At 38.1% G+C, this 27,734-nt stretch overlaps 1 protein-coding gene across 6 annotated transcripts in view; it reads right to left on the bottom strand.

Moving 5' to 3' along the window:
• Positions 1–27,734, bottom strand: part of MAST2 (microtubule associated serine/threonine kinase 2) — a 225,052-nt gene that overhangs the window by 116,238 nt on the left and 81,080 nt on the right. For all 6 annotated transcript variants that reach the window (XM_030323924.1, XM_030323925.1, XM_030323927.1 and 3 more), the window contains exon 4: positions 16,522–16,553. In XM_030323924.1, coding sequence (XP_030179784.1) covers positions 16,522–16,553 — 32 coding nt within the window. The remainder of the gene's footprint in view (positions 1–16,521; positions 16,554–27,734) is intronic.

Here is a 27,734-nt window from a genome sequence, read left to right as displayed (position 1 = left end):
CTCAGGTCCTGATCTCACAGTTCTTGGGCTCAAGCCCCACATTAGGCTCTGCACTGACAGCACACAGCCTGCTTGGGATTCTCTTTCCCCTTCTCTCTGCCCTCCCCTGCTCACTCTCTAAGTAAATAAATAAACATTAAAAAAAACCCAACAGCTTCACACCAATTATTTTTGTAATTTGTTATTATGAAACTATGTATGTCTCAGGATAGGAAAATAGAAGGTGTTTTATTTTACAATTTGTTAGCATTACATAAAAATCTAACTTAATATCTCTATTTATGTTCTTGTTCCAGGACAAACAAATGTTAGGAACAGGCCTAACTGCCCACTATGTATTAAACTTTATACCAGGCCTCAAGGACAGAGTATACCCATACAACATGGGTCCTGACCTCATGGAACTTACCATTTGCTATGGACCAAACAGTACCCCTACCACCCCAAAGTCAAATGTTGAAGCCCTAACCCCTAATGTGGCTATATTTGGAGATAGGGTCTTTAGGAAGTAATTAAGATTAAATGAGATCATAAGTGTGGGGCCCTAATCTAAAAGGACTAGTGGCTTTATAAGCAGGGAAAAAAAATCTTTCTCATACACACATACCCTTCCCCCCTCCCACTCCCCTCCAAAAGGCCATGTGAGCACACAGCAAAAAGCATTATCTACAAGCCAGAAAGAGAGCCCTCTCCAGAAACTGATGCTGCTGGCACCTAGATCTTAGACATCTGGCCTCCAGAACTAAGAAAATACATTTCTGTCATTTAAGTCACCAAGCCTGTGGTGTTTTGTTATGGCAGCCCAAGCAGACTAACAGATCATCCAGTGGGAAAAGACAGACAACTAATTCTTTACAACTGCTGTAAAAGCTATAAAGGAAAAGTACAGGGTTTAATGAAAGTACATTCTGGGAAATCCAACTTAGTCTAGGGACAGCAAGGTAAGGGTGAGGTCAGAAAAGCCTTTCATAAGGAAGTGAGATAAAAGCAGACATTTGACGGAAAGTAGGAGCTAGCAAGGTAAATATGAAAGAGCATTCCAGGTCCAGGGAACATACTGTGCAAAACATGAAGACAAAGACAGGAACCAGATTGTGTATATAGTCTTATGGACCATGTCAAGACTTTCAGGTATCATCTTAAGAGTAACAAAAAATTCACTAAGCAAGTTCACATAAACATCTAATAATCAAATCTGCACTTTAAAAAGCTTTTTTTCCGGCTATTGTGTAATAGATGGGTGATAGACTGGTGATAGACAAAGAAAGACTAGTTAGGAAGTTATAGCAGTAGTAGAGCCAAGAGATTACAATGGCTTGGACTATATGGACATACCAGTGGTAGTAGAAAGAAGTAGAGGAAATTAAGAGATATTTGAGGTATAATAGAAAGGAGTTATAGGTATAAGGAAGAGGAAGGTAACAAGAATAACAAAGTTTTCTATCAGGAAGTGGTACCATTTAGTAAGCTAGAGAATATGAGAGGAGCAGGTTTTTGTGAAAGGCAATGACTTCAGTTTTATAAATGCTAAAGTTGAGATATTTCTGTGATATCCAAGTAGATTATAGTGAATTGGTAGTTGTGAGGTCTAGAGATAAAAATGTGAGGATGATTAGCATAACAACAGCAATTCTAAAAATAACAGTAACAAAATGGGCTCTCAAAAATTTTCAATTTTCAAGTCCTATGTCCACATACTCACAGGTCACTGACAAACCATATCTATTTTTTAACAACAAAATGGGTCCTGCTAGGAAATTAGTGATGACTATTTTTCCATCCCTGCCAAACTCTGCCAATTCCTGCCTTCCCACTAGAGAGATAGTGTACCTATGTGAAATCAATTCCTATAGAAGCCCAATTTTTAAAAAGGTGGGGGGGGGGGGCAGCGCCTGGGTGGCTCAGTCAGTTAAGCATTCGACTTCAGCTCAGGTCATGATCTTGTAGTCTGTGAGTTCGAGCCCCGCACTGGGCTTTGTGCTGACAGCTCAGAGCCTGGAGCCTGCTTCAGATTCTGTGTCTTCCCTTCTCTCTGCCCCTCCCATGCTCATGCTCTGTCTCTGTTTCTTAATAACAAATAAATGTTAAAAAAAAATTTTTTTTAAAAAGGCAGACTATAAAGTGTAGCACAAAGCTATCGCTCTGGCCTTCAACATGCTTAAAGCTACAAAAATTTCCTGATTTTCAAAGTTCACAGAGAAACCATAGCCCTATAGCAGGCACCACAGATACAACACAAAGGGTTTACTATGTGTAGCAGGTGGTATCTCTTTTTAGAACATTCTCCAGAAGCATTTATCCAGGCAAATACCATCAAGTTGCATCAGAGTGGGAAAGTACATAATACTGTTTCACATGTCAGTTTCACAGGGGCAAAGTGAGACACATCATATCCTTGAGCCCCAGGAACTCCTCCCTGCTCGCTGCCTATCATTGCACACACTTGGCATTCACTTTCATCCAATATCCGATGTCTAAGTCCACTGCCCAAATGAGTAAGCCAACAATGCAAAAAGATAACTATCCCCAAGGACTCTAAGAATAAAGGTCACCAATATCAACACACACACTATGACAGGTGCTTCAGCTACCTCTTTACTCCTATAGTCCATTCTTCACCTCCACTGAACTAACTGCTCATAGCCTCAAAGAAATAAAGCAATGACATTTCAAGAAATATAAGGAAAATTACTTTAAGTTGTAGTGGGTATTAGAAAAGTTTTACTTTCTGGGTAACTAGAGACATAAACACTATTTACACTGAACTCCTGAAGTGTAGGGTCTAATTATTACCAGTGCTGAAATTCACAAACAAACAAACAAAAACCTATTTGAAAGGAAGTGCCAAAGGAGGCCCCCCTCACAGAACTGGGGAAGGGAAGCCATTCAGTGCTGGTCCAATTGAGGAAAAGCAAAATATAATACTCCCATAGCTTGGAAAACAAATAAAAATAACTTTAGAACTTCATTTTCTCAATTCTTTTTCCACAGATATGTCTACTTTTTTTTAATGTTTATTTTTTAAAGTTTATTTATTTTGACAGGGAAAGAGAAAAAGCAAATGTGGGGGAGGGGAAGAGAGACAGAAAGTGAGTGAGGGAGAGAAAATCTCAAGCAGACTCCACACTGATGGTGCAGAGCCCAACACAGGGCTCAAACCCACAAACCATGAGATCATGACCTGAGATGAAATCAAAAGTCAGATGCTTAACCTACTGAGCCACCCAGGCGCACCTATTTATTTATTTTTAAGAGAGAGAGAGAGAGATTGTGAGCAGGAGAGGAGCAGAGAGAGAGGGAGACAGAATGTAAAGCAGGCTCATCACCATCAACACAAAGCCAGATGTAGGGCTCAGTCTCACGAATCCATGAGATCACAACCTGAGCTGAAATCAAGAGTTGGGCACTTAACCAACTGAGCCACCCAGGTGCCCCTGTATACTTTCAACAAGATTATCAGCTCCTCTAGGTCTGATAGGAATTAGGTCTGATAGGTCTGATATTCTAGACTAGATTTTTTAATGCACTGAAAAATATCAAGGTGGGCTTAAATATGAAATAGCTTTCTAAAAATGAAAATGATTTTTATTTCAGAGAGCTACACCTAAAATAAATGGTATGAACCAGGCCAAGAGAACTTACATAACCAACTTGCCCCAACAGAGCCCCTTATCATTGAAGGCCTGGATTTTCTCCTTCCCCATATTGAAATTTAGTTGTTCTCTTCCCTTAAGTGACCAAAGCCAGTCATGAATATCCTGTGGCTTTTCTAAGGTACACTATTGTTCATTTAACTTGGTTTGGGATCTTTCTAATATCAAAAAAAAAAAACAAAACAAAACAAATCTACAGGCCCTAAATATCATTTAGGCCAAGTCACCAAACTGAGGCTTAATACCTAACCTAATTGCTCTTATAACCTCTCCCAGAAATGTAGTCTTTATCGGCCAAGAATTTTATGGTCAGCACCAATAAGGGTAATCTGTCACATGTGCCCTCCCCATCCCTCACGGGAATATGGGATAATCCACCAACTTAAACACTTTCATCCCCAAAGGTAGGTGACCTCACCTCAAATAAATAACACTTTTTTCTGTTTATAACTTCCTTGTCCTGCCTTTAAAAACCTTTCCCTTTCTATATCCCTTTGGAGCTTTCCTCTACTTGTTAGGTGGGATGCTGTCTGACTCATTGATCATTTAATAAAGCCCATTACATCTTCCAATTTACTAGGTAGAATTTTGGGGGTTTAACACTAATTTGTTTTTCTGAAGAATTTACAGCTTCTAACAGGTAATTATGACCTGCTAATAATAAAAACAGTAATAAACTACTGGGTTGTTTTGGTTTTTTTTTTTTTTTTTTGAAAGTTTACTAATAATAGGCATTGCACTAACTTCTATAATGAAGAGCTGAGGGCTTAATTGCAGGCACTATGCCATATACTTTACATGCATAATCTTTTACAGATAAACTGAGGTAACCAAGGCTACTGGGGATAAACTGTCAAAGCTCCTAAGGCCAGTATTTCCATATGTACCTAGATGTTTCTTCCATTTTTGCCTATTCAAAAACACCCTGGCAATTGTTCCTTCCTCTCTCACACATCAACTTTTCCTTCTCTACTGGATAATTTCATTGACATACAAACATAATGTAATATCACCCATCTACATTTTTAAAAGAGGGCAAAAAAGCTCCATGACCTTTTCCAGCTATCACCTGATTTCTATAATCTTCTTTTCACCAAATCTCTTTGAAATAATATTACTCACTACTCCTCCCCCAAAATATCAGAAAAGGAGCAAGAATAATTAAATGAAACTCTATATACCTTTCACTTAAATTTGCTTTTTTCTCTCCCTACTCCTCTTCCTCTCTCTCTGCACACATATGCACACAATTACTTTTGGTTAATTAGCTGAACCACTTGAAAGTCATTTGTAAACACCAGAACACCTCCTCTCTCAAATACTTCATCTACAATTAATACCTAGCCTAACAAGGGAGAACCACCACACGACCATCATACTAAGGAAGTTTAACACACGAAAGAAGGAAGGAAGGAAGGAAGGAAGGAAGGAAGGAAGGAAGGAAGGAAGGAAGGAAGGAAGGAAGGAAGGAAGGAAGGAAGGGAGGGAGGGAGGGAGGGAGGGAGGGAGGGAGGGAGGAAAGAAAGTAAGTTTAACACTGACACAACATTATTGAATAAAAGTCCACATTCAAGTGTCCTCAATTGTCCCAATAGTGTCCTTCAACTATTTTTTAAAATCCAGCATCAAACCAAGAATCAAGCATTGCATTTATTCACCAAGTCTCTTTTGTCTCCAATAATCTAGAATACATCCTTAGTCTTTTTTTTTTTTTCAATCTTTTACAACTTCAACATTTTTGAGTCCAGGCCAGTAGTTTCTACAGATTGCCCCCTCAGTTAGGACTTCTCTGCTTCTTCCTATATTAGACTGAAGTTAAATATTTTTAACCCAAATATTACATAGATAATACTATCTCCCACTCTCTCTTGAACCCATTTGAATCAAGCTCTATACCCACTGCTGACCAATACTGCTCACTAAAGGTCACCAATAGGGAATGTCCTATTACTAAATCCAAAGGTCAATTCTTAAGTGTTCATCTTACATAACCTGTCAGCAGCTTTTGGCATACTTTCTTCTTGTGGCTTTGGAAACACCACTCTTTTCTGGTTTTCCTCCAACCTTACTGGCTGCTCCTTTCCAGTTTTCTTTACTGATGGATTATTCTCACTCCCTGACCAGTAAATATTCAAGTGTCCCAGGGCTCAGTCCTTCTATCTGTTCTTTCTAGACTCACTCACTCACCATGTCAGTGCTGCTCAAACTAGCTGTGGTGAAGGACCAGGTGAAAATTTTAATCCATCGCAAACCACTATAAAATGCAATAGATATGAAATAACAAAAATGATCAAATGCTTGAAGGTTAAAACAATATCACTTGCTTATTCTAAATTTTTGTAGTTAATTCACAGCAAATTGGTAACAGTTCTATAACCATCCACCAGTCAGCTGACCACATTTGAGTAGCATTTAAGGAGTTTATCATCCAATCTCATAACTTTGAATATCTTTTATATGTTGTCAATCTGCAAATATGTATCTCCAAATTAGATTTCATACCTTGATCCCCCAGTTCATATATACAATTGTCTTATCAACACCCTTTCTTGGATGTCAATCAAGCACCAAAGTCCTGATTCTTTCAACTCCCACTTCTGCTCCTCCCAAGAACAGTAAAAGAAAACACCCCTGCTCCTCTCACATATTCCCCATCTTGCTCAGTAAATGGCAACCATATTCATCTAGCTATGCAGCCCTAAAATCTTGTAGTCACCACCAATTCTTCTTTCATATACTAAAATTAACTGTCAACAAATATTGTCAGTTTCAAAACACATCCAGAACCTAACCATTTCTTACTACCTCAGCTGCTGCCACCCTGTCTAAGCTACCATGATCTTGACTGATTTTTCTAACTTCATGTACTTCCCTGCTTTCTCACTTCCCTGCTTCTCTAACTTCATGTACTTTCCTACTTTCTCACTCCCATTCTCCCCACACTCTGAGTATGAAGTGACTTCATTAACACCTAAGAAAACTATTCAGTAGGGAAAGAAAAGTTGGAAATGGAGCTGGTACAACAGCTATCCACATTCTGAGGAATGAAATCAAATCCTTACCTTACACCACATATAAAAATTAATAATGACTCAAAGACCAAAAGTAAGAGCTAAAGCCATAAAACTTTTTTTTTAATGTTTTTATTTATTTTTGAGGGGGTTGCCCAGAGAGGGGAGGACAGAGGATCTGAAGTGGGCTCTGTGCTGACAGCAGTAAGCCCGATGCAGGGCTCAAACTCACAAACCATTAGATCATGACCTGAGCTGAATGTGGACACTCAACAGGCTCAGCCACCCCAGCACCCCTAAAACCATAAAACTCTTAAAAGGAAATAGAGGTAAATCATCACAACATTGTTCCGTTTTCTTAGATTCTGTATTTGCCTATTTGGCCTTTTTTTTTTTTTTTTTTCAAGTAACATCTACACCCAATGTGGGGCTTGAAGTCAACATTGAGATCAAGAGTTGCATGCTCAACTGAGCCAGCCAGGCACCCCCCATTTGGCATTTATTAATCATAGAGCCAAACTAACAGCCAAACTTGTTTATATCTCCCTTGCAATCCAGTTTTTGTGAATACGCAAAAATCTTCTTACAAACCTTCTGACCAAACCTGAGTCCATACTCCCAAGCCAATTTATCAAACTCACACATCAAGCCAATATTTCCCCTGCCCTGTATCACTCAGGGCCAAGTACCAGATCACTAAAAATCACCCCTACAGTCCAGAACCCACCATTGTTATTCAAAATAGCCAGTCATAAGGGGGCTACCCTGCCTGCCCTTGCCTTATCTGTAGAAACCCCAATAAAAGCTCTGGTTTAGGCTTTTCCCTTGCTCCTTTCTGTCTCCTAACCAAATCTGGTGCTTTCTTCATGTGGCCTGCATGGCCTGCCATGCTCCTTTCTCCTGGAGAAACTGTAAGTAGTAAGTTCTTCTTTCAATAGCATTACTCTCTCTCTGTGTCATTACTTAGTTACCTTTATGTATTAAGGCCCAGGAAAAAATCAGACCTTAATTAGTCAATGGTTTATTAGATAATGATAACAAAAGTACAACCAAATAAAAAGCAAATAAACTGGACTTCATCAAAATTACATATTTCAGTGCATCAGAGGTCACTATCAAGAAAGTAAAACAACTGAGCCTAGGTGGCCCAGTCAGTTAAGCGTCTGACTCCTGATATTGGCTCAGGTCATGATCTTGCGGTCATGAGATTGAGCCCATGTCAGGCTCCACACTAAGTGTGGAGTATGCTTAAGTCTTTTTCTCCCTTTGCCCCTCTTCCCTGCTTGCACTCTCTCTCTCTCTCAAAATAAATAAACTTAAAAATAGGAATAAGTTCAACTAAGGAGGTAAAAGACCTATACACTGAAAAAGAAAACTACAAAACATTTCTGAAAGAAATTAAAGAAAACATAAATAAATGGAAAAATATCCTATGTTCACACACTGGAAGACAATATTGGTCAATCTGATAATATTACCCAAGTTGATCTATAGATTCAATACAATCCCTATCAAAATCCTAATGATGTTTTTGCAGAAATAGAGAAACTCTTCTGTCATTCTCATGGAATCACAAGCAGCCCTAAATAATCAAGACAATCTTGAAGAACAAAGTTAGTTCTTTGATACCACACTTCCTGATTCAAAACTTACTACAAATCTATAGAAATCAAAAGTGTGGTACTAGTATAAGTATAGACATTTAGACCAATGGAATAGAGAGCCCCAAAATAAATGCTCGTATATATGGTCAAATATACAAAATATATTTACTACAACGGAGTAAAGACAGTCGTTTTAACATATCATTCTGGGAAAACTAGATACTCATATGCAAAAGAATGAAGTTAGATACTTACCTTATACCATAAACAAAAAGTAACTCAAAATAGATCAAAGACCTAAACATAAGAGCTAGAACTATAAAATTCTTAGAAGAAAATACCTGGAGGAAATCTTTAGGACACTAGATCTGGCAATGATTTCTTGGATATGACACCAAAAGCACAGACAACAACAACAACAAAAATAAATCAATTCATTTCATGAAAATTAACATCTTTTATGTGTGCATCAAGGACACTATCAAGGGAGTGGAAAATGCAACCCAAAGAATGGGAGAAAATATATGCGAATCATGTATCTGGTAAAAGTTTAATATCCAGAACATATAAAGAATTCCAACAACTAAGCACTCAGAATAAATCACCCAATTCAAAAATGGGCAAAGAAATTTATTTCTCCAAAGAAGGTTTACAAATGACCAATGAGCACGTGAAAAGATGCTCAGTATCACTAGTAATTATGAAAATGCAAAGTAAAACCACAATGAAATACCACTTCACACTCATTAAGATGATTATTATTTTAAAAATGGATGGGGCGCCTGGGTGGCGCAGTCGGTTAAGCGTCCGACTTCAGCCAGGTCACGATCTCGCGGTCCGTGAGTTCGAGCCCCGCGTCGGGCTCTGGGCTGATGGCTCAGAGCCTGGAGCCTGTTTCCGATTCTGTGTCTCCCTCTCTCTCTGCCCCTCGCCCGTTCATGCTCTGTCTCTCTCTGTCCCAAAAATAAAAATAAACGTTGAAAAAAAAAATTAAAAAAAAAAAAATGGAAAATAACAAGTGTTGGCTAGGATGTGGAGAAATTGGAACCCTCATGTATTGCTGGTTGGAATGTAAAATGATGCAGCTGCTGTGGAAAGCAGTATGGTAGTTGTTCAGAAAGTTAAACAGAGAATTACCATATGACCCAGAATTTCCCCTTCCTTTTTTTTTTTTTTTTTAAGTTTATTTATTTATTTTGAGAGACAGAGACAGCAAGAGTGAGGAAGCAGAGAGAGAGAGAATTCCAAGCAGGCTCCACACTCACAAAACTCTGAGATCATGACCTGAGCCAGAACCAAGAGTGCGACACTTAACTGACTGAGCCACCCAGGCACCCCCAGAAAACTCCCTTTCTTGGTATCTACCTGAAATAGAAGTGAAAGCAGAGCCTCAAACAAATACCTGTATACCCATGTTCACAGCATTATTTGCAATAGCCAAATAGTGGAAGCAACCCAAATGTTCAGCAACAGATAATGGATAAAGAAAATGTGATACATACATACTATGCAATATTATTTAGCCTTGAAAAGGAACAAAGTACTGACACAAACTCAAACATGGATGAGACTTTAAAAAATTATGCTAAGTGAAAGAAGCCAGACATAAGAGGCCACATATTATATAATTCCACTTACATGGAATGCTCAGAATAGGAAAATCTATTAAGATAGAAAGTAGATTAGTGGTTACCAGGGACTAGGGGGAATGCAGAATGAGGAATGAATGCTAGCAAGTAGGGGTTTTTCTTTTGGGGTGATAAAGATGTCTGAATTAAAATAGTGATAATTCCTGTAAAACCTTGTGAATACACTAAAAACCAGTGAACTGTATATTCTTAAATGGTGATTATATGACATGTGGATTATACCCCAGTAAAGCAAATTTCCATTTTAAAAAAGAAAAAACAAAAACCTAGGGCAGATCACATCTTTCTCTGATTAAAATTATCCACCCTCTTTCTGTCCCAATCAGCTGAAAATACAAAATCTTTTCTGTAGCCTACAAGTGCTACAAAATCCAGCCTCTGCCTCATATTCTCTATGCCCCACCACCATCATCAGTCCCAATACCACTGTTCACTAACCAACAGCCACCTTGGCCTCTTGCTGTCCTCCAACATGGCAAGCATGTTCCCACCTCAGAACCTTGGCACATGCGTATCCTCTACATGGACTACTCTTGCCCAAGACACATCAGCATCACTCATTCTATACTCTTTCTGTTCTCTGCTCAAATGTCACCTTAATGAGAATATTCCTAGACAACACAATTTAAAATTTCAATCCCTGCTCCAGGGATTGAAGTAGAAACTTTGCTTAAACCCTACTTTATCTCCAGTATCTAGAATAGTGCCTGCACATAGTAAGAACTTAATAAATATGATGGATGGATGAATTTAAACAAATGAACAAATGAATAGAGGCAAAAAAAAAATATACACACACACACACACACACACACTAACTTGTTTTACAAGGAAACACTTAGTCAAGGGCATTGGCAAGACTCAAGCCCAGGTTGGCCTCTCAAACCCAAGCTCTTCATTTCTAAGCTATACTTCTACTTCCCAATGTAGAGACACTGGAGGGATTACTTGTTAGATGGAAGAGTATTTTGTAGAATGCCAAGATATCACATATATCTAAAAATCCATTTTTTAGTTCCTATTCACTTTAATGCAACGATCATATTACACAAAAAAGCATAATGAGTCATAGCCTCCAAAATTACTGAATTTCATTTATTCTATATTGCTCAGCTACTTTCAAAATTACGCTTATTGAATGAACCTGACTCTCAAAAGGCAAGACACCAGACTAGATGCAACCTCCAAATCTCTCTGTGCCTATAAAGTATACTATAGAGAAAATGCCAAAGGAAATGAGGCTTTATACCTGCAATGGGCATACAGTAGCATCTGCTCTTGCAAGAGCCATTATGGAACAGAGACAAACAGGGATATAAATACAACAGTTCCTTCTCCTTCTAACCAAACCAAGACTCATAAGATAATTATAATAACTTTTTTTAATGTTTACTTATTTATTCTGAGAGAGAGGGAGAGGCCAAGGGACAGAGAGAGGGAAAAAGAGAATCCCAAGCAGCCGCTACACTGTCAGCACAGAGCCCAATGCAGGGTTCAATCTCACCAACCGTGAGATCATGACCTGAGCCAAAAATCAAGAGTTGAACACTTAATTGACTGAGCCACCCAGGCGCCCAATAACTTTTTAAAAAGTAATCTCCACACCCAACGTGGGGCTCAAATTCACAACCCCAAGATCAAGAGTTGCATGCTCTACCAATTGAGCCAGTCAGGCATCCCAAGACAATTATAGTAATTTTTAAAACTTCCAGATTCAGCTACAAGGACAAGAAATAATGGGACAAATGGCTAAGTCACTTGTTTTATTAACATCAGTTTCTCCACACTTACTACAAACTTTTAAGTATTCATTAAACTTACTCAAACATCTTATGTTTTGTGGTTTTTACCTTCCTGGCTTCTCTACTGCAAATGCTAAGCCATCCTTTGCTTCCTACTGCATACTTCCTACAAAGACTTAACCAGCTCTGTGCAAAAGAGGTACCATGGAGCTTCAATTATTTGGGGAGATAACGAAGCACAGAGATGAGGTAAGCCAACTGTCTCATTTTATAAGTGAGACAATTCAGGCTCAGAAATTATAGTTCCTGTGGAAACCACACATAACTTATTAGTGGCAAAGCATAGATTAGTATCCAGGATTTCTGGCTTCCTTCCAGAATGAAACTTTTCTACTCCTCCAATACTAAAGATAAAAAAACTATTGTTTGCATTAAGGTACCTCTGACTTACTTAAAAATAAATCCTCAAAATAGAAGGATGTAGGGGTGCCTGGGTGGCTCAGTCGGTTAAGTGCCAACTTTGGCTCAGGTCATGATCTCACAGTTTGTGAGTTCAAGCCCCACATCAGGCTCTGTGCTGACAGCTCAGAGCCTGTAGCCTGCTTCGGATTCTGTGTCTCCCTCTCTCTCTCTGCTCCTTCCCCACTTGTGCTCTCTCTCTGTCTCTCAAAAATAAATAAACATTAAAAAATTTTTTTAAAAATAGAAGGATGTAGCTAATTGAATCTTATAGCCTCAAAACTTAGATCAGTGCCCAACACATAGTAGGTATTAGTGTGCATTTACTGCATGGTCAATTGTTTAAATGTGAGTTACTTTATTAAAAAGTATTTCTGATTCTTTTTTTTTTAATGTTTATTCTTGAGAGAGGGAGAGACAGAGCGTGAGCTGGGTAGGGGCAGAGAGAGAGACAGAGAGAGAGAGAGAGAGAGAGAGAGAATCTGAAGTAGGCTCCAGACTCTGAGCTGTCAGCACAGAGCCCAATGCGGGGCTCAAACTCACGAACTGTGAGATCATGACCTAAGCCAAAATTCAACGCTCAACCAACTGAGCCACCCAGGCACCCCAAAAGTATTTCTGATTCTGGTCAATTAAATATTTTAAGGCAGTTATAATAAGCCTAACTTGAGATACCACTAAAATGACCAAGATATTCCTTGAATTTAAAACTAAAATGACCCAAAATTCCTCCAATTTCAAATAAAAAACATTTTCCCAGGATACCCTTCCTTCTCCTCTTTGTCCTCCTCAGCAAACTCCATTCATTGGAGGCATACACTCCTAGAAGCTACCTGCCTCAGGCCCTGATTCATTTCACCTAATCTTTAGCAAAGAGCAAATCACAGAGAACTTACAAATAAGAGGAATCAAAAGAAAAAATGCCAGAAATAGTAGAATAGTGACCAAGTACAGGGTTGGCTCAGTCTGTAGAGCATGCGACTCTTAATCTCAGGTTGTGAGTTCGAGCCCCACATTGGGTGTAGAGATTACTTAAAACTAAAATCTTAAAAAAAAAAAAAAAAAAAAAAAAGGACGAGTGACAAAGTACAAATATTTGCTGAACATGATGTTGAAAAGCCACTCCTTTTTAGTTATGTTATACTTACCCGGTAGATCACTCCATTAAGAGCCCTGATAGCACCATTCCTCAGTTTTTAGAAGACTCTGGATACTTGAAAGCGTGGAATTGAGATTCCATTTAGGTAGAACTAAATTTAAATAAAGGAATGTGGCTCCTAAATAATAAAAGTGTATCCAAATTTATAATTTTTATTTTTTTAATGTTTATTTATTTTTGAGAGAGCACAAGTGGGGGAAGGGTAATAGAGAGGGGGACAGAGGATCTGAAGCGGGCTCCGTGCTGATAGCAGTGAGCTCAATGTGGGGCTCAAACTCACAAACCGTGAGATCATAACCCAAGCGAAAGTGGGACACTCAACCAAGTCACCCAGGTGCCCCAAAGTGTATCCAAATTTAACCCAATAGATTTACAGGAATTCTAAAGCTGGGGTGCCTGGGTGGCTCAGTTGGTTAAGTGTTTGACTTGGTTTTGGCTCAGGTCATGATCTCATGATTTGTGGATTCGAGCCCCACATCTGCTGTCAGTGCAGAGCCTGCTTGGGATTCTCTGTATCCTCCTCTCTCTGACTCACTGTCTCTCTGTCTCTCTCTGTCTCTCTCTGTCTCTCTCTCTCTCTCTCTCTCTCTCTCTCTTCCTGTCTCTCTCTCTCTCTCAAAATAAATGAGTAACCTTTAAAAAAAAAAAAGAAGAATTCTAACACTAATACACCTTAGAAAATTGTAAGAAATGGAGCACCTGGGTGGCACAGTCAGTTAAGCTCTTGATTTTGGCTCGAGTCATGGTCTCACAATTCATGAGCTCAAGCCCCACATTGGGCTCCACACTGGCAGTGCAGAGTGTGCTTCAGATTTTCTCTCTCCCTCTCTCTCTCTGGCCCTTCCCAGCTCATTCTCACTCTCTCTCTCAAAATAAACATTTTTTAAAAAGAGAATATTGTAAGAAACGAAGCACTAACACATGTATTAAATGATCCTTCCAATAACTATAAGAAAAGAGAAAAACAAAGGTCATGACCTTCATTTTATAGATAAGACAACTAAGGTTTAGGAAATAAAGTGATTTGTCTACATTTACAAAGCTGATTAAGTGACAAAGCTAAGACCAAAGTGTAAGGGTTTCCTACTCCTAAGTTGAGATTCTTCTTGTCAAATCACAGTGAGCTTTCATAAAGCAGACAAAGGGGCTTTATAAACAAAAATCTCACAGGACAACTAATTACTAAGGCATTTTTATACAACTAAATCCTAAAATGACAGTAACAGAAAGAATTACATTGTGTTTCATACATTTACAAAAAATGCATAAGATGTATAAAGTACACTTAATAAATAAATATGAATACTGTTGTGTCCTTCTCCTTATATGCTCTATATGGAAAAGTTTCAAGGCCACTATTTAATCATAGCACTATTTCCTAAGAGTTTCCCAAATCTTAGCAAAATCATGGTGGGTGTGGATTGCAGGTACATAAGAATACAGCTTTCCTGGGCCCCAATATGGAGATTCTGATTCAAATAAGTTCAGAATCTGTTCGGAACTTTAACAAGTATTCTAGCAAACTGGTGCAGCCACTCTGGAGAACAGTATGGAGGTTCCTCAAAAAGTTAAAAATAGAACCACCCTATAATCCAGCAATTGCACTACCAGATATTTACCCAAAGGATACAGATTTGAAGGGGTACTTGCACCCCAATGTTTATAGCAGCATTATCAACAACTGCCAAACTATGGAGAGAGCCCAAATGTCCATCAATAGATAAATGCATAAAGAAGATGTGATATATGGGACGCCTGGGTGGCTCAGTCACTTAAGCATCGGACTCTAGATTTCAGCTCAGGTCATAATCTCATGGTTCGTGAGTTTGAGCCCCACATCAGGTCCTGCACTGACACACAGAGCTTGCTTGGGATTCTCTCTCTCTCTGCCTCTCCTCCCCTCAAAATAAATAAATAAACGTTAAAAAAAATAAAAAGAAGATGAGGGCACCTGGGTGGCTCAGTCAGTTAAGCATTTGAGTCTTGGTTTTAGATCAGGTCATGATCTCACAGTTAATGGGTTCCAGCCCCACATCGGGGTCTACACTGACAGCACAGGGTCTGCTTGAGATTCTCTCTCCCTCTCTCTCTCTACCCCTCCTTTGTTCGTGTGCTCTCTCTCTCTCAAAATAAACTCCAAAACAAAAAGATATAATATATACATATACAATGGAGTATTACTCTGCCATCAAAAATAAAATCTTGCCATTTGCAACAACGTGGATGGAGCTAGAGTGTATTATGCTAAGCAAAACAAGTCAGAGAAAGACAAATACCACATGATTTTACTCCTATGAGGAATTTAAGAAGCAAAACAGATAAACATATGGGAAGGGGGAATAAAGAGAGGGAAACAAGCCATGAGAAACTCTTTAGAAATAGAGAACTGAGGGTTGATGGAGGGATGTGGGTGGGGAATGGGTTAGATGAGTGATGGGTATTAAGGAGGGCACTTGTTATAATGAGCACTGGGTATTGTATGTAAGTGATGAATCACTGAATTCTACTCCTAAAACCAATATTGCACAGTATGTTAACTAACTAGAATTTAAATAAATACTTGCGGTGGGGGGAAGAATTTTAAGAAGTATTCTAGATGATTCTGACTAGCCAGATTTTCAGTACTGCCCCAATAGAATTCTCAGAGAAAAAGCAAGCCAAGAAAATACAAAGCAATTAAGGTCCAGGGACAAAGATTTTCACCAATTTCCCTGGTCCTAAAGCCAGAATAGAACAAACAGGTGAAAGAAAACCTTATTCCTACCCTGAATCCAAACTTAGCTGCTGCCCTTACCCCCAACTGTCAAAAAAGTTGGCCTCTCCCTAGTCCCATGTTATGAGACAGATATAGATGCTAAGAGTTTCAACCTGAATGTTCTCGAAAAGCTTGAGTCTGTTAAAAACAACAACAAAATGGTAAATCCCAAAACACAAGTATAAAACTGTGATGGGTACTTAAGTAGCAGCTTTTTCCCAAATACTAGGCAAAAACTGAGACAGAGGAGAGGATTTGGGGTGAGAAGGGATGGGGGGAAAGGGGAGGTTCTGACCTAGCAAGAAAAGTTAGTTGGCCCCAGCTTCCCTGACAGAGAAGAGTCCACAAGGAAAACACACACACACACACACACACACACACACACACACACACACACACACGAGTGAGATTCCTCCAAATAATACTTAGAACAGTCCCCAGAAAGGATTCCTAAGCAGGTGTTCATAATCATAATAATCATCAACTTACAAGCTGCCTCTTCTTGGAAGGCTCAACTCCTTCTGAAAAACAAAGCACAAACACAAGTTAGAAATAAGGACACCTCTAAGTCCTACAGGTCTGCATTAAATGTCCTACAGCATTATCTTAATAATGGCAAAAACTAAATATTTCCAAATGATAATTTCTTCTCTTATCTTCTAAATTCAGTGACTAGTCTTCTAAATAAAGACTAGTCAGGTTAACTACCACCTCTTTATTTTTCCTTCCCAAAGTAACATCTCACAGAGTACTTGTAGCATTTTCCCCACTAGATGGAACCATCTCACCAGTGGAGATTATTCCAGATATTCACTGTGCCAGCCATTAACTGTCGATGAATTGGAAAGGATTCACCTATCATTAAGAGTCAGAGATATGAAGGAATGATATGGAATTTTTCTTTAATTAAGAAACATTTTAGATAAAAAAGTACAAAAAATTATATAACAAAGAGATGACTATACTCACCACTGGCTTGAGAACAGTTGGGTCCCTGTGACTTGCTTTCAAAATTTATTAGGTCTCACTCCCCTAAGTCCCCACTTAACTATTCTGAATATTTTATCTTTGCCATATGTCTTTATATTTTCTTACATATATATTATAAATAATTAGTATTGTTTTATATGTTTTTAAATTATATATTTAAAAATCTGCTGACTTGAACATCATAACTGGGAGATTCACCCATGTGGATATTTTTCACTTTCACACATTACTTCACTCTATAAATTTATTTTGTCACTTATTTATAATATTTATTTATCCATTCTTCAGGAAACAAAATTAATTTTATTTGCATGTTTTTCTTCTCCATCAGAACAATGCTCCTATAAATAGCCTGTCCTTGTTTCCTCATGCACATTATAAAAAGTTTCTTGAAGTATATAGATGTGGAACTGCTAAGTCATAAAATACCAAAACTTACTACCAAAAATGATTATACCAATTTATCCTCCCCCTCTAACAATTCCCAGACCTATCTCCCAAATTCCTGACACTTCCAATCAGTTGCCTACTCAACACCTCAAATCCAACATGTCCCAAACTGAGCTCATTTTTTCCACAAAAACTGATTCCAACCACAGCCTTTCCCCATCTTAGATGATGGTATTTCTATTCTTCTGGTTGTTTAAGCCCAAACCCTAACCATCTGGACTCCTGTTTTTCACATACACATCACATCCATCAGGAATTCTTAATAGCTCTAGCTTTAAAATATATATCCAGAATACGAGTTTTCAGATATATCTCCACAGACATACAAACTTAGAATCTCTTAAAAACCTTGGATTTAGTCCTGTTTTAGATATTGGAATGGGGGGTGGTATTAAAGTAAACAGCATAGGGGCACCTGGGTGGCTCAGTCAAACATCCGACTTCAGCTCAAGTCATGATCTGACAGTTTGTGGGTTCAAGTCCCGCATCAGGCTCTGTGCTGACAGCTTAACAGCCTGGAGCCTGCTTCGGATTCTGTGTCTCCCTCTCTCTCTGCCCCTCCCCTACTTGCGCTCTGTCTCTCTGTCTCTCAGAAATAAATAAAAATGTTAAAAAAATAAGATAAACAGCATATACTTGTTATATTATGTAACAATATGGAACACTCTCAAAAAAGACCGGGCAGCAACAAAACATACTAAATACACTAAAATTTCTGCAACAAAATATATGATAGCTATGATAAGTGTGTGAAAACTTCATCTAAAGAGTCTCAGTTCAATTTTGTCACCTGAAGAGTTAAAGTCAGGAAAAAACCTCTAGGTTTCTGCTATTGCCAATCTAAGCTACTATGGTTTCTCCCTGGCCTTTCAATCATCTCCTAACTGGTACTCCATTCCTGCTTCTACCCTTACTCTATAGTCTATTTTCAATGTAGGGTAGGGTATTTTCAATGTAGGGTAGTTAGGTCAGGGCACCTGGGTGGCTCAGTTGGTTAGGCATCTGACTCTTTTATTTTTTTTTTTTTTTCTGAGAGAGAGAGCAAGAGCGAGCAAGTGAGCGAGGGGCAGAGACAGAAGGAAAGAGAATCCTACAAGAAGCAGAGAGAGGAGGGAGAGAAAATCCCTTGCAGGCTCCACACTGTCAGTTGTCAGTTCAGAGCCCAAAGTCGGGCTTGAGCTCACCGGAAGATGGGCTCAAATTTACCTGATGCAGGGCTCAAATTCATGAACCCTGGGATCATGACCTGAACCAAAGTGGGATGCTTAACTGACTGAGCCACCCAGGTGTCCCAGCATCTGACTTTTGATTTCGGTTCAGGTCATGATCTCACGGTTCGTGAGATGGAGACCCCACCTCAGTCTCTGCTGACATGGAGCCTGCTTGGGATCCTCTCTCTCCCTGCCCCTCCCCTGCTTACACTCTCGCACTGTCCCTCAAAACAAATAAATAAACTTAAATACATATATACATACATACATACATGTCAGACCATAACACTCCTGCTCAAAACCCTCAAATGGCTCCCCAATTTACTCAAGAGTAAAAATCAAAATCTACATAAGACCTAGAAGTGACCCGCCACCCCTCCCCAGTATCTCTGTCCCTTACACTTTGATCCAGACATACAGGACTCTATTATCCATTAAAAACATCAGGCATTCCTCTACCTTAAGGTCTTACTCTAAACCACACATTCTGCCTATAATGCTCCTCTTTCCCCCAAATATTTCTTTGACTAATTCCCTAACAGCCTTCAAAAATCTTGGTTCAAGTTTACCTGAGTATGAAACCTACTACCCTGATAGCCCTACATAGTATTACCACTTACTTTACACCCCATCACCCTCTTACTCTGCTATAACTTTTTAATTTATCACCAATACACTTTCAATACATTTATCACTCCTAACATGCTATGTAATTTACTTATTATGTTTATTGCTTATTTTTCTATCCTCCCCCGACTAGAATCTAAGCTTCATGAAAGCAAGGATCCTAGTATGTTTTATTTACTAATGCATCTCAATGGCTTAGTACAGTAATTGGCATATAGCAGATGCTCAAAAAATAATTGTTGAACACATACTCTCCAATACTTGGTGTTTTTAGACTTTTTAGTTTTACTAATTTAATGGCTGTGATGATAGTATGGTTTTTAATTTTTTAATTTTTTTAAAACCTACAATCTTGAGATCAAGAGTCACATGTTCCACTGACTCAGCCAGCCAGGCAACCCTGATCATAATATGGTTTTAACTGGCATTTCCTATAATTATGGGTAAAATTAAGCAATGTTTTATATGTTTATCAACCACTAGGGTTATCTCAACTGTGAGCTAGCTATTTATACCCTGGCCCATTTTTCTATTAGGTTTTCTGTCTTTTTTCTTACTGAATTATAGGATATATTCTGGATAGTAATTATTTGTAAGTTAAGTTCATTGTAAATGTTTTCTCAGTCTTATTTTTTTACTTCTATTTTTAATGGAGTCACCAAAAGATTTAATTTTTATGTAATCAAGTTTATCAATCTTTCCTTATCTTTTTTTTGTATGCAAGAACTGCATTTCTGACAAAAGACACATGAATATATTTACTTAGAATTTTCTTCTAAAAGATTTATAGGTTTGCTTTTCACATGAAGTTTGTTAATATACCTGGAACTTATTTTTACATATGAAAGAAGATAGAAATCCTATTTCATTTTTTTCTAAACATATGACTGATTATCTCAGGTCATTTGTTAAATGATGTTGCAATGTCAGTTTTGTCATATATTAAGTTTTCATAAATGCAGGACTGTCTTTCTTGACTATATTCTGTTCCACTGTACTATCAGCCTCTGTGCCATACCATACTGTTTAATTGGTATAGCTTGACAATAAATTTTAATACTTGTAAGGCAAGTCCACTCACATTGTTATTATTCTTAAAAGCTATGGGAGGTAATCTTGGGGCTTTGTTCTTCCATATAAATGTTAGAGTCAACTTGTAGATAAAAACTTTGACACTGCACTCAATTGAGAGTTGATCTGGGGAAAACGGATATACAATACAGACAACTACTATATAAGAACATAGTATACCTATCTATTTATCTCCTTTTTTTTAATGTTATTTATTTTGAGAGAGAGTGAGTGACTAGGAGATGGGCAGAGAGAGAGAAGGAGACAGTTAATAGGCCAGTTAATAACCCCACAATGGCCTCTATGTGTTCAAATGAAAGAAAGAGCTACACTTCTCTTGCTTTAAATCAAAAGGTAGAAATGATTAAAGTTAGTGAGGATGGCATTTCACAAGTCAAAATAGGCCAAAGACTGGCCTCCTGCACCAAACAGCCAAGTTGTGAATGCAAAGAAAAAAAAGACTTGAAGGTAACTTAAAATGCCAATCCAGTGAACACATGAATGCTAAAAAAGCAGAACAGCCTTATTGCTGATATGAAGAAAGTTTGAGTGGTCTGGATAGAAGATCCAAATTTTATTTCCAGTTTTCCATCATGGATTAGATTTGCCTGCTCCAGAACTTCTTAGGAAAGGAACAAGTATGGGGGTGCCTGGGTGGCTCAGTCAGTTGAGTGTCCGACTTCAGCTCAGGTCACGATCTCATGGTTTGTGAGTTTGAGCCCCATATTGCAGAGCCCACTTTGGAACCTTTGTCTCCCTCTCTTTCTGCCCCTCCCCCTACTTACATGTGCACACACTCACATGCTTTCTCTCTCAAAAAATATAGGTAAACATTAAAAAAAAAAGAAACAAGTATGAATTGAATCTTTTTATAGAAAACTTCTTTCACTCAGCATGTGGATGAATTTAGAAATAAAGCCACATGTTGCATATAACAGTAACAATATCCAATCATATGAATATACCACAGTTTACTTATCTTTTCTCCTACTAATGGACATTTGGGTTATTTCCAGTTTTGAGCTATTAACATTCCTGTACAAGTCTTTTAATAGGTCTATGTTTCATCTGTCTTGGGTAAATACCTTAACAGAAGAGTAGAAATGCTGCGTTATAGGATAGGTGTATATTTAGTCGTATAAGAAACTACCAGATCTCTTTCTGAAGTGATTGTAACAAGTTACACTCCCATTAACAATGTAGGAGAATTTTAATTGCTCCACCTTCTAGCTAATATAGTAATAATAATAACTAATAATACAAGAATAGCTCTACATTTACCCCAAGAATTCTAATTGCTCCACATTCATGCCAATATATGCTATCATTTTAAATTTTAGCAGTTCTAGTAACTGTGCAGTCGTATCCTACTGTTTTAATTTGCATTTTCAAGATGACTAATGATGTTGAGCATCTATCTTTTCATGTGCTTATTAGCCATCAGTACATATTCTTTTATGAAGTATCTAAAATATTTTGCCCCTTTTATAATTGAGCTATCTTTTCATTACTGAGTTGTAAAGAATTCTTCATATATTCTAGACACAAGTCCTTTATTAGTTGTTTGATGAATATTTTCCCCCAGTCTGTGGCTTGCCTAACTGAAGTCATTAGTGGTATCTTTGGATGAGCACAAAGTTTTTAATTTTGATGGTCAATATTTTTTTGTGGTTAATGCTTTCAGTATCTTGCCTATGAAAACGTTGCCTATGCCAAGAAGACAAATATATTTTCCTATATTTTATATCTAGATGCTTTATGGTTTTTAGCCTGTATGTTTAGGTCTATGGTCCATTTTGAATTAATTTGGGGGTATTATACAAGACAGGGTTATGGTTCATTCTTTTCCCATATAGATATCCACTTATTCCAGCACCATTTATTAAAAACTCCATCTTTTCCCCAATAGATTGCTTTGGTACCTTTGATGACAATCAAATTAAAATAGAATGGGCTATTTGGGGGCTCTCTACTGTACTCTACTGATCTGTTTTTTTCATCCTATGCCAGCTATACTTTCTTGATTCTGCAGCTTTGTATTAAGTATCGAAGTCAGATCATGTACAGTCCTTTAACTTTGTTCTTCAAGAATGCTTTGGATATTCTAAACTGCTTGCATTTCCACAAAAATGTTAGAATAAAATTAATTTGTACAAAAATGTCTGCTGTGATTACAGTCCAATTTGGAAGAACTGAGATCTTAATATTGAGTCTTCCAGGGCGCCTGGGTGGCTCAGTGGGTTAAGCGTCCGACTTCAGCTCAGGTCACGATCTCACAGTTCATGGGTTTGAGCCCCACATCAGGCTCTGTGCTGACAGCTCAGAGCCTGGAGCCTGCCTCGGATTCCGTGTCTCCTTCTCTCTCTGCCCTTCCCCTGCTCCCTCACTCTCGTTCTCTCTCTCTCTCAAAAATAAACATTAAAAAAAATTATAAAAAATTTTAAAAAATATTGAGTCTTCCAACCCATGAACATAAAATTTCTCCACTTACTTACATCTACTTTAATTATTCTAAGCAATGTTTTGTACTTTTCAGCAAAAAGGTCTTCTTTTTCTAAACTTATTCCTAAGTCAATATGTTGAGGCTATTGCAAATAAAATTTTTATTTCATTTTCTAATTGCTTGCTTCTAGTATAGGAACGCAATCAATTTTTATATATTTACTGTTGTATTCTACAACTTTGCTAAATTCATTATTAGTTGTAACTACTGTTTTGTAGATTCCTTAGGATTTCTCTGTATAAACAATCATGTTCTCTATGAATAAGAGAGTTTTACTTCTTTCCACTTTCTTTTTTTTTTAATGTTTATTTTTGAGAGAGAGACAGAGTGCAAGCAGGGGAGGGGCAGAGAGAGAGGGAGACACAGAATCTGAAGCAGGCTCCAGGCTCCAAGCTGTCAGCACAGAGCCCAACACGGAGCTCAGACTCACTGACTGCAAGATCATGACCTGAGCCAAAGTCAGACACTTAACCAAATGAGGCACCCAGGCACCCCTCATTCCACTTGATATAACTGTCTGTGGTAGATATCCTTGCCATGTTCCTCATCTGATCAAAGGGGGAAGGAGTTCAATATTTTACCACTAAATATAAAGTTAACTGTAGGTTTTTCATAGATAATTTTTATCAAATTGATGAAGTCTCCTTCTACTCCTAATTTGCTTAAAGTTTTTATCATGAATGAGTATTGATTTTGTCAACATATACTGAAATGACCACAGGGTTTTTCTCCTCTATTCTGTTAATGTGATGAATTACAGTGATTGATTTTCTAATGCAGACCTTCCTCCTCAACTTACTATGGGGTTATGTCCCAATAAACCCATCATAAGTTGAAAATGTTATAAGCCAAAATTGCACTTAATACATCTAACCTGCTGAACATCACAGCTCAGCCTACCTTAAATGTACTCAGAACACTTATATTAGCCTACCGGTGGGCAAAATCATCTAACATAAAGTCTATTTCATAATCAAGTGTTGCCTATCTCATGTAATATATTAAATACTGTACTGAAAGTGAATGGTTGTATGAGTACAGAATGGCTGTAGGTGTATCAGTGGCATGGTTGACTGGGAGCTGTGGCTCGCTGTTGTTGCCCAGCACCACAGGAGAGTATCGTACTACATTATTACTAGCCCAGGAAAGTAAAAAAATCTCAAAATTCAACATATAGTTTCTACCAAATGTTCATCATTTTCACACCATCATAAAGTGGAAAACTTGAAGCCAAACCAGAAGTTGGGGACTGTCCATAATGGACTGTCCATTTCTAGGTATAACCCAACTTTGTTAGATTATCTTTGCTAATATTTTTTTAATGATTTTTGCACCTATGTTCATAAGGGATAATGGTCTCCAGATTTTATTATAATGCTTTTGTCAGATTTTGGTATCACAATTATACTAGCCTTCTAAAATTGTCTGAGAAGAGTTCCTGCCTCTATTTTCTGAAAGAGTTTGTGTAAGATTGGTGTTACTTCTTTTTTTTTTTAAGTTTATTCATTTTTGAGAAACAAAGAGAGACAGACCATGAGCGGGAGAAGGGCAGAGAGAAAGGGAGACACAGAATCCAAAGCAGGCTCCAGGCTCGGAGTTGCCAACTCAGAGCCCAATGCAGGGCTCAAACTCACGTACTGTGAGATCATGACCTGAGCCGAAGTCGGACCAACTGAGACACCCAGGCTCCCCTCTTCCTTAGTGATTATATAGTTTTCGTTAATAAAATCATCTAGGTCTGGAGGCTTTTATTAAGGATTTTGCCTCTATGTTAATAAGTAAGACTAACCTACATACTTTCTGTTCTCAAACTGTCCTTGTCAGTTTGGGCATCATAATCCTCATAAAATGCAGTTAGGGAACTGTGTCCTCTTTTTCTTTATTCTGAATCAATCCATATAAAACTGGGAATACCATTCTTTGAACTTACATGACAATTCTGGCTTCTTGAATAGTTTAAATAGGTAACATTAGGTGGGTTATATTTCAGGGCAAAAATAATAAAAATTCTACAAAATGCCAGGGCGCCTGGGTGGCTCAGTCAGTTAAGCATCTGGCTTCGGCTCAGGTCATGATCTCATGGTTCATGGGTTTGAACCCCGCATTGGGCTCTGTGCTGACAGCTCAGAGCCTGGAGCCTGCTTCAGATTCTGTCTCTCTCTCTCTGCTTCTCCCCAGCTCGTACTCTGTCTCTCTCTCTTAAAAATAAATATTTAAAAAAATTTTTTTTAATTTCTACAAAATGCCTATGTGCCCCTCTCTGAATCCATATTTTTTTATTTTATTTATTTTTTTTGAGGGAGAGAGAGCACAAGAAGGGGAGGGACATAAAGAGAAAGAGAAAGAGAATCCCAAGCAGATTCCTCGCTTTCAGTGCAGAGCCCAATGCGGGGCTTGATCTCACGAACTGTGAGATCATGACCTGAGCCAAAATCAAGAGTTGGATGTTTAACCCACTGAGCCACCCAGAGACCCCTGAATCCCTTTTACATAAGGAAATGCATCCATGGAGATCCATCCCTTCTTCTTCCTTACCCATTCTGTGCACCTCTACAAAAGTCTGCATTTGCAAGATGGATGCCCAGAGCTCCCGATCAGTACATTCTATGCCAACCACCCTGGTACCATAAAGACAAGCCTAAGGCAAAGTGGAACAAAAAGAGTTTTCCAATCAGATAAAGGTAGTAGTCCAAAGAACAATGATTTCCCAATCCTCCCTTTCCCAGAGAATATTCATAGCAAATTAAGGAGGAAAGCTGTACAATCAGGAAGTTTGACTAAGGTAAGAGCACTCTCATTTGGACAGGTAACTATAAATCTGATTCATCATCTCATCTTAGAAACTAGGATGGTAGTAGCTAACAATACACTATAACATCAGGTCAAGCTGATCCCACTTAGCCTTCTCTGATCTACTAGTTATCTCTTGGTTCTCCATACTCTTCATGATCTTCTAATTAGCATTCTGAACACATGCAAGTCTATCCCACCTTAAAAAAACTCTTCCCCTTAATTACTACACACCCTTCTTCAAGTACTGCCATATCAAGCCTTTTTCCCTTCACAACCACACTTCTTGAATGAGTTGTCTACATTCAGTCTCCAACTTCTCACTTCCTATTCATTCTTCAATACACTACAAATATCCCCAGACCTTACCACTCCATTTAAATTATTCTTGCCAGATGATTAATGGTCTCCATGTAAAAAAACCACTGTATTTAGGCCACCATTTCTTTTTCTGACTTGATGCTCAGCAGGATTTGACAGTATCATTCACTCTTCTATCTTGAAAGACTTTTCCTTCCCCCAAACCACATTCTGTGTTAGCTCTATTCCTGAAAATACTATTTAAACACTTTTGCAGACTCATCCTTCATCATCTGAGACCCTTAAACATTGACTACCTTAAAGCTCTGCCTGGAAACTCTTCTCTCTATATTCATTTTACAGATGATTCCCATATATGTGTCTTCATCCCAGGTCTCTCTCCTGAGCTCTATAGTCATATATATATATATATATATATATATATATATATATATATATATATATATATATATATATAACTACCTTGTCCTTAAAATGTCTAAAACCTCAACTTAGTCTCCTACTCAGTCTTCCTCCTCCTGAATTTTCCATTTCAGTAATGGTACCACCAAGTCCAGAGTCATTCTTGATTCACTTTCTCTGACCCTGCAACTCTATTTATTATTCAGCAAGCCCTGCCAATTCTATCTCCAAAACATGTATCTTTAGTCTGTCAATTTCACTTTACTTCCACTGCCATGTCCCGTAGTCCAAATCAGTATCATCATCTTATACCACCTTCCTAGTTGATCTCCCTTTAGTGTGTTCCCCTTGATTCTTAATGTTATATAAATATAAATATCATGTAATTAGTAGCTGTTTTCTAAGTGATACTATGTTAATTTAACAAAACAAACAGCCAAAAAGATCTTTTTAAAATGCAGAACCGGGGGTGCCTAGGTGGCTCAGTAGGTCAAGTGTCTGACTCTTGATCTCAGCTCAGGTCATGATCTCACACTTCCTGAGATTGAGCCCCACATTGGGCTCTGCACTCACAGCACAGAATCTGCTTGGGATTCTCTCTCAGTCTCTCTCTGCCCCTCCCCTGCTCTCACTCTCACTCTGTCTCTCTCTCAAATTAAATAAACTTTAGATTAACTAATTAAAATAAAATACAGAACTGATTGGGTCATTTCTTAAAACTCCTCAATGGATAAAGTCTAAAATCCTTTCTGTAGCCTACAGGATGTTACCTGGCTGCTATTGCCTACCTCTTCAGCATCCTTTGTACAACTCCCCAGTCTCACTGGAGTTTTGATCTCTGGGACAGGGCATACCCTCTCTTCACCTTCAGGGTTTCACACCTCTTGTTCTCTCTGCCTGGAATACTTTTCCTTATCTCTTTTTATACATTCCTGGACCTTAGCTTAAATCTCATTTCCTCTGGGAAGATCTCCCCAGACACAGTTTCCCTAGCCTACCTCTATATAATTCCAACTTTTTACTATCGTTAGTTACTTAATTGTCTGTTTTCTGGGAATGACTGTCAGCTCTAGAGGAAGGGAGATCAGTCTTTCTCACAATGACATTCCTAGCACCCAACACAATACCCAATACCTAGCCTAGTAGGTACCAAATGAATATTAGATGAATAAATCATTGAATCAATCAAGTAAATAAATGGTACTTACTATTAATCATTATCATCACTATAATGCTCAAAATATCAACTGGAAACTAGGTCAGCAAAAAGGCTTTACTAAAGAAAGGATATACTCTGTTATCACATATTATTTATCGACAGTCTTCTAGCTGGTAGC

This window comes from Lynx canadensis, chromosome C1 (genome assembly GCF_007474595.2).
Source record: "Lynx canadensis isolate LIC74 chromosome C1, mLynCan4.pri.v2, whole genome shotgun sequence".
Classification (NCBI taxonomy): domain Eukaryota; kingdom Metazoa; phylum Chordata; class Mammalia; order Carnivora; family Felidae; genus Lynx; species Lynx canadensis.
Note: the sequence above shows the minus strand (reverse complement) of the source record. Positions and strands in the feature narration are given on the sequence as shown.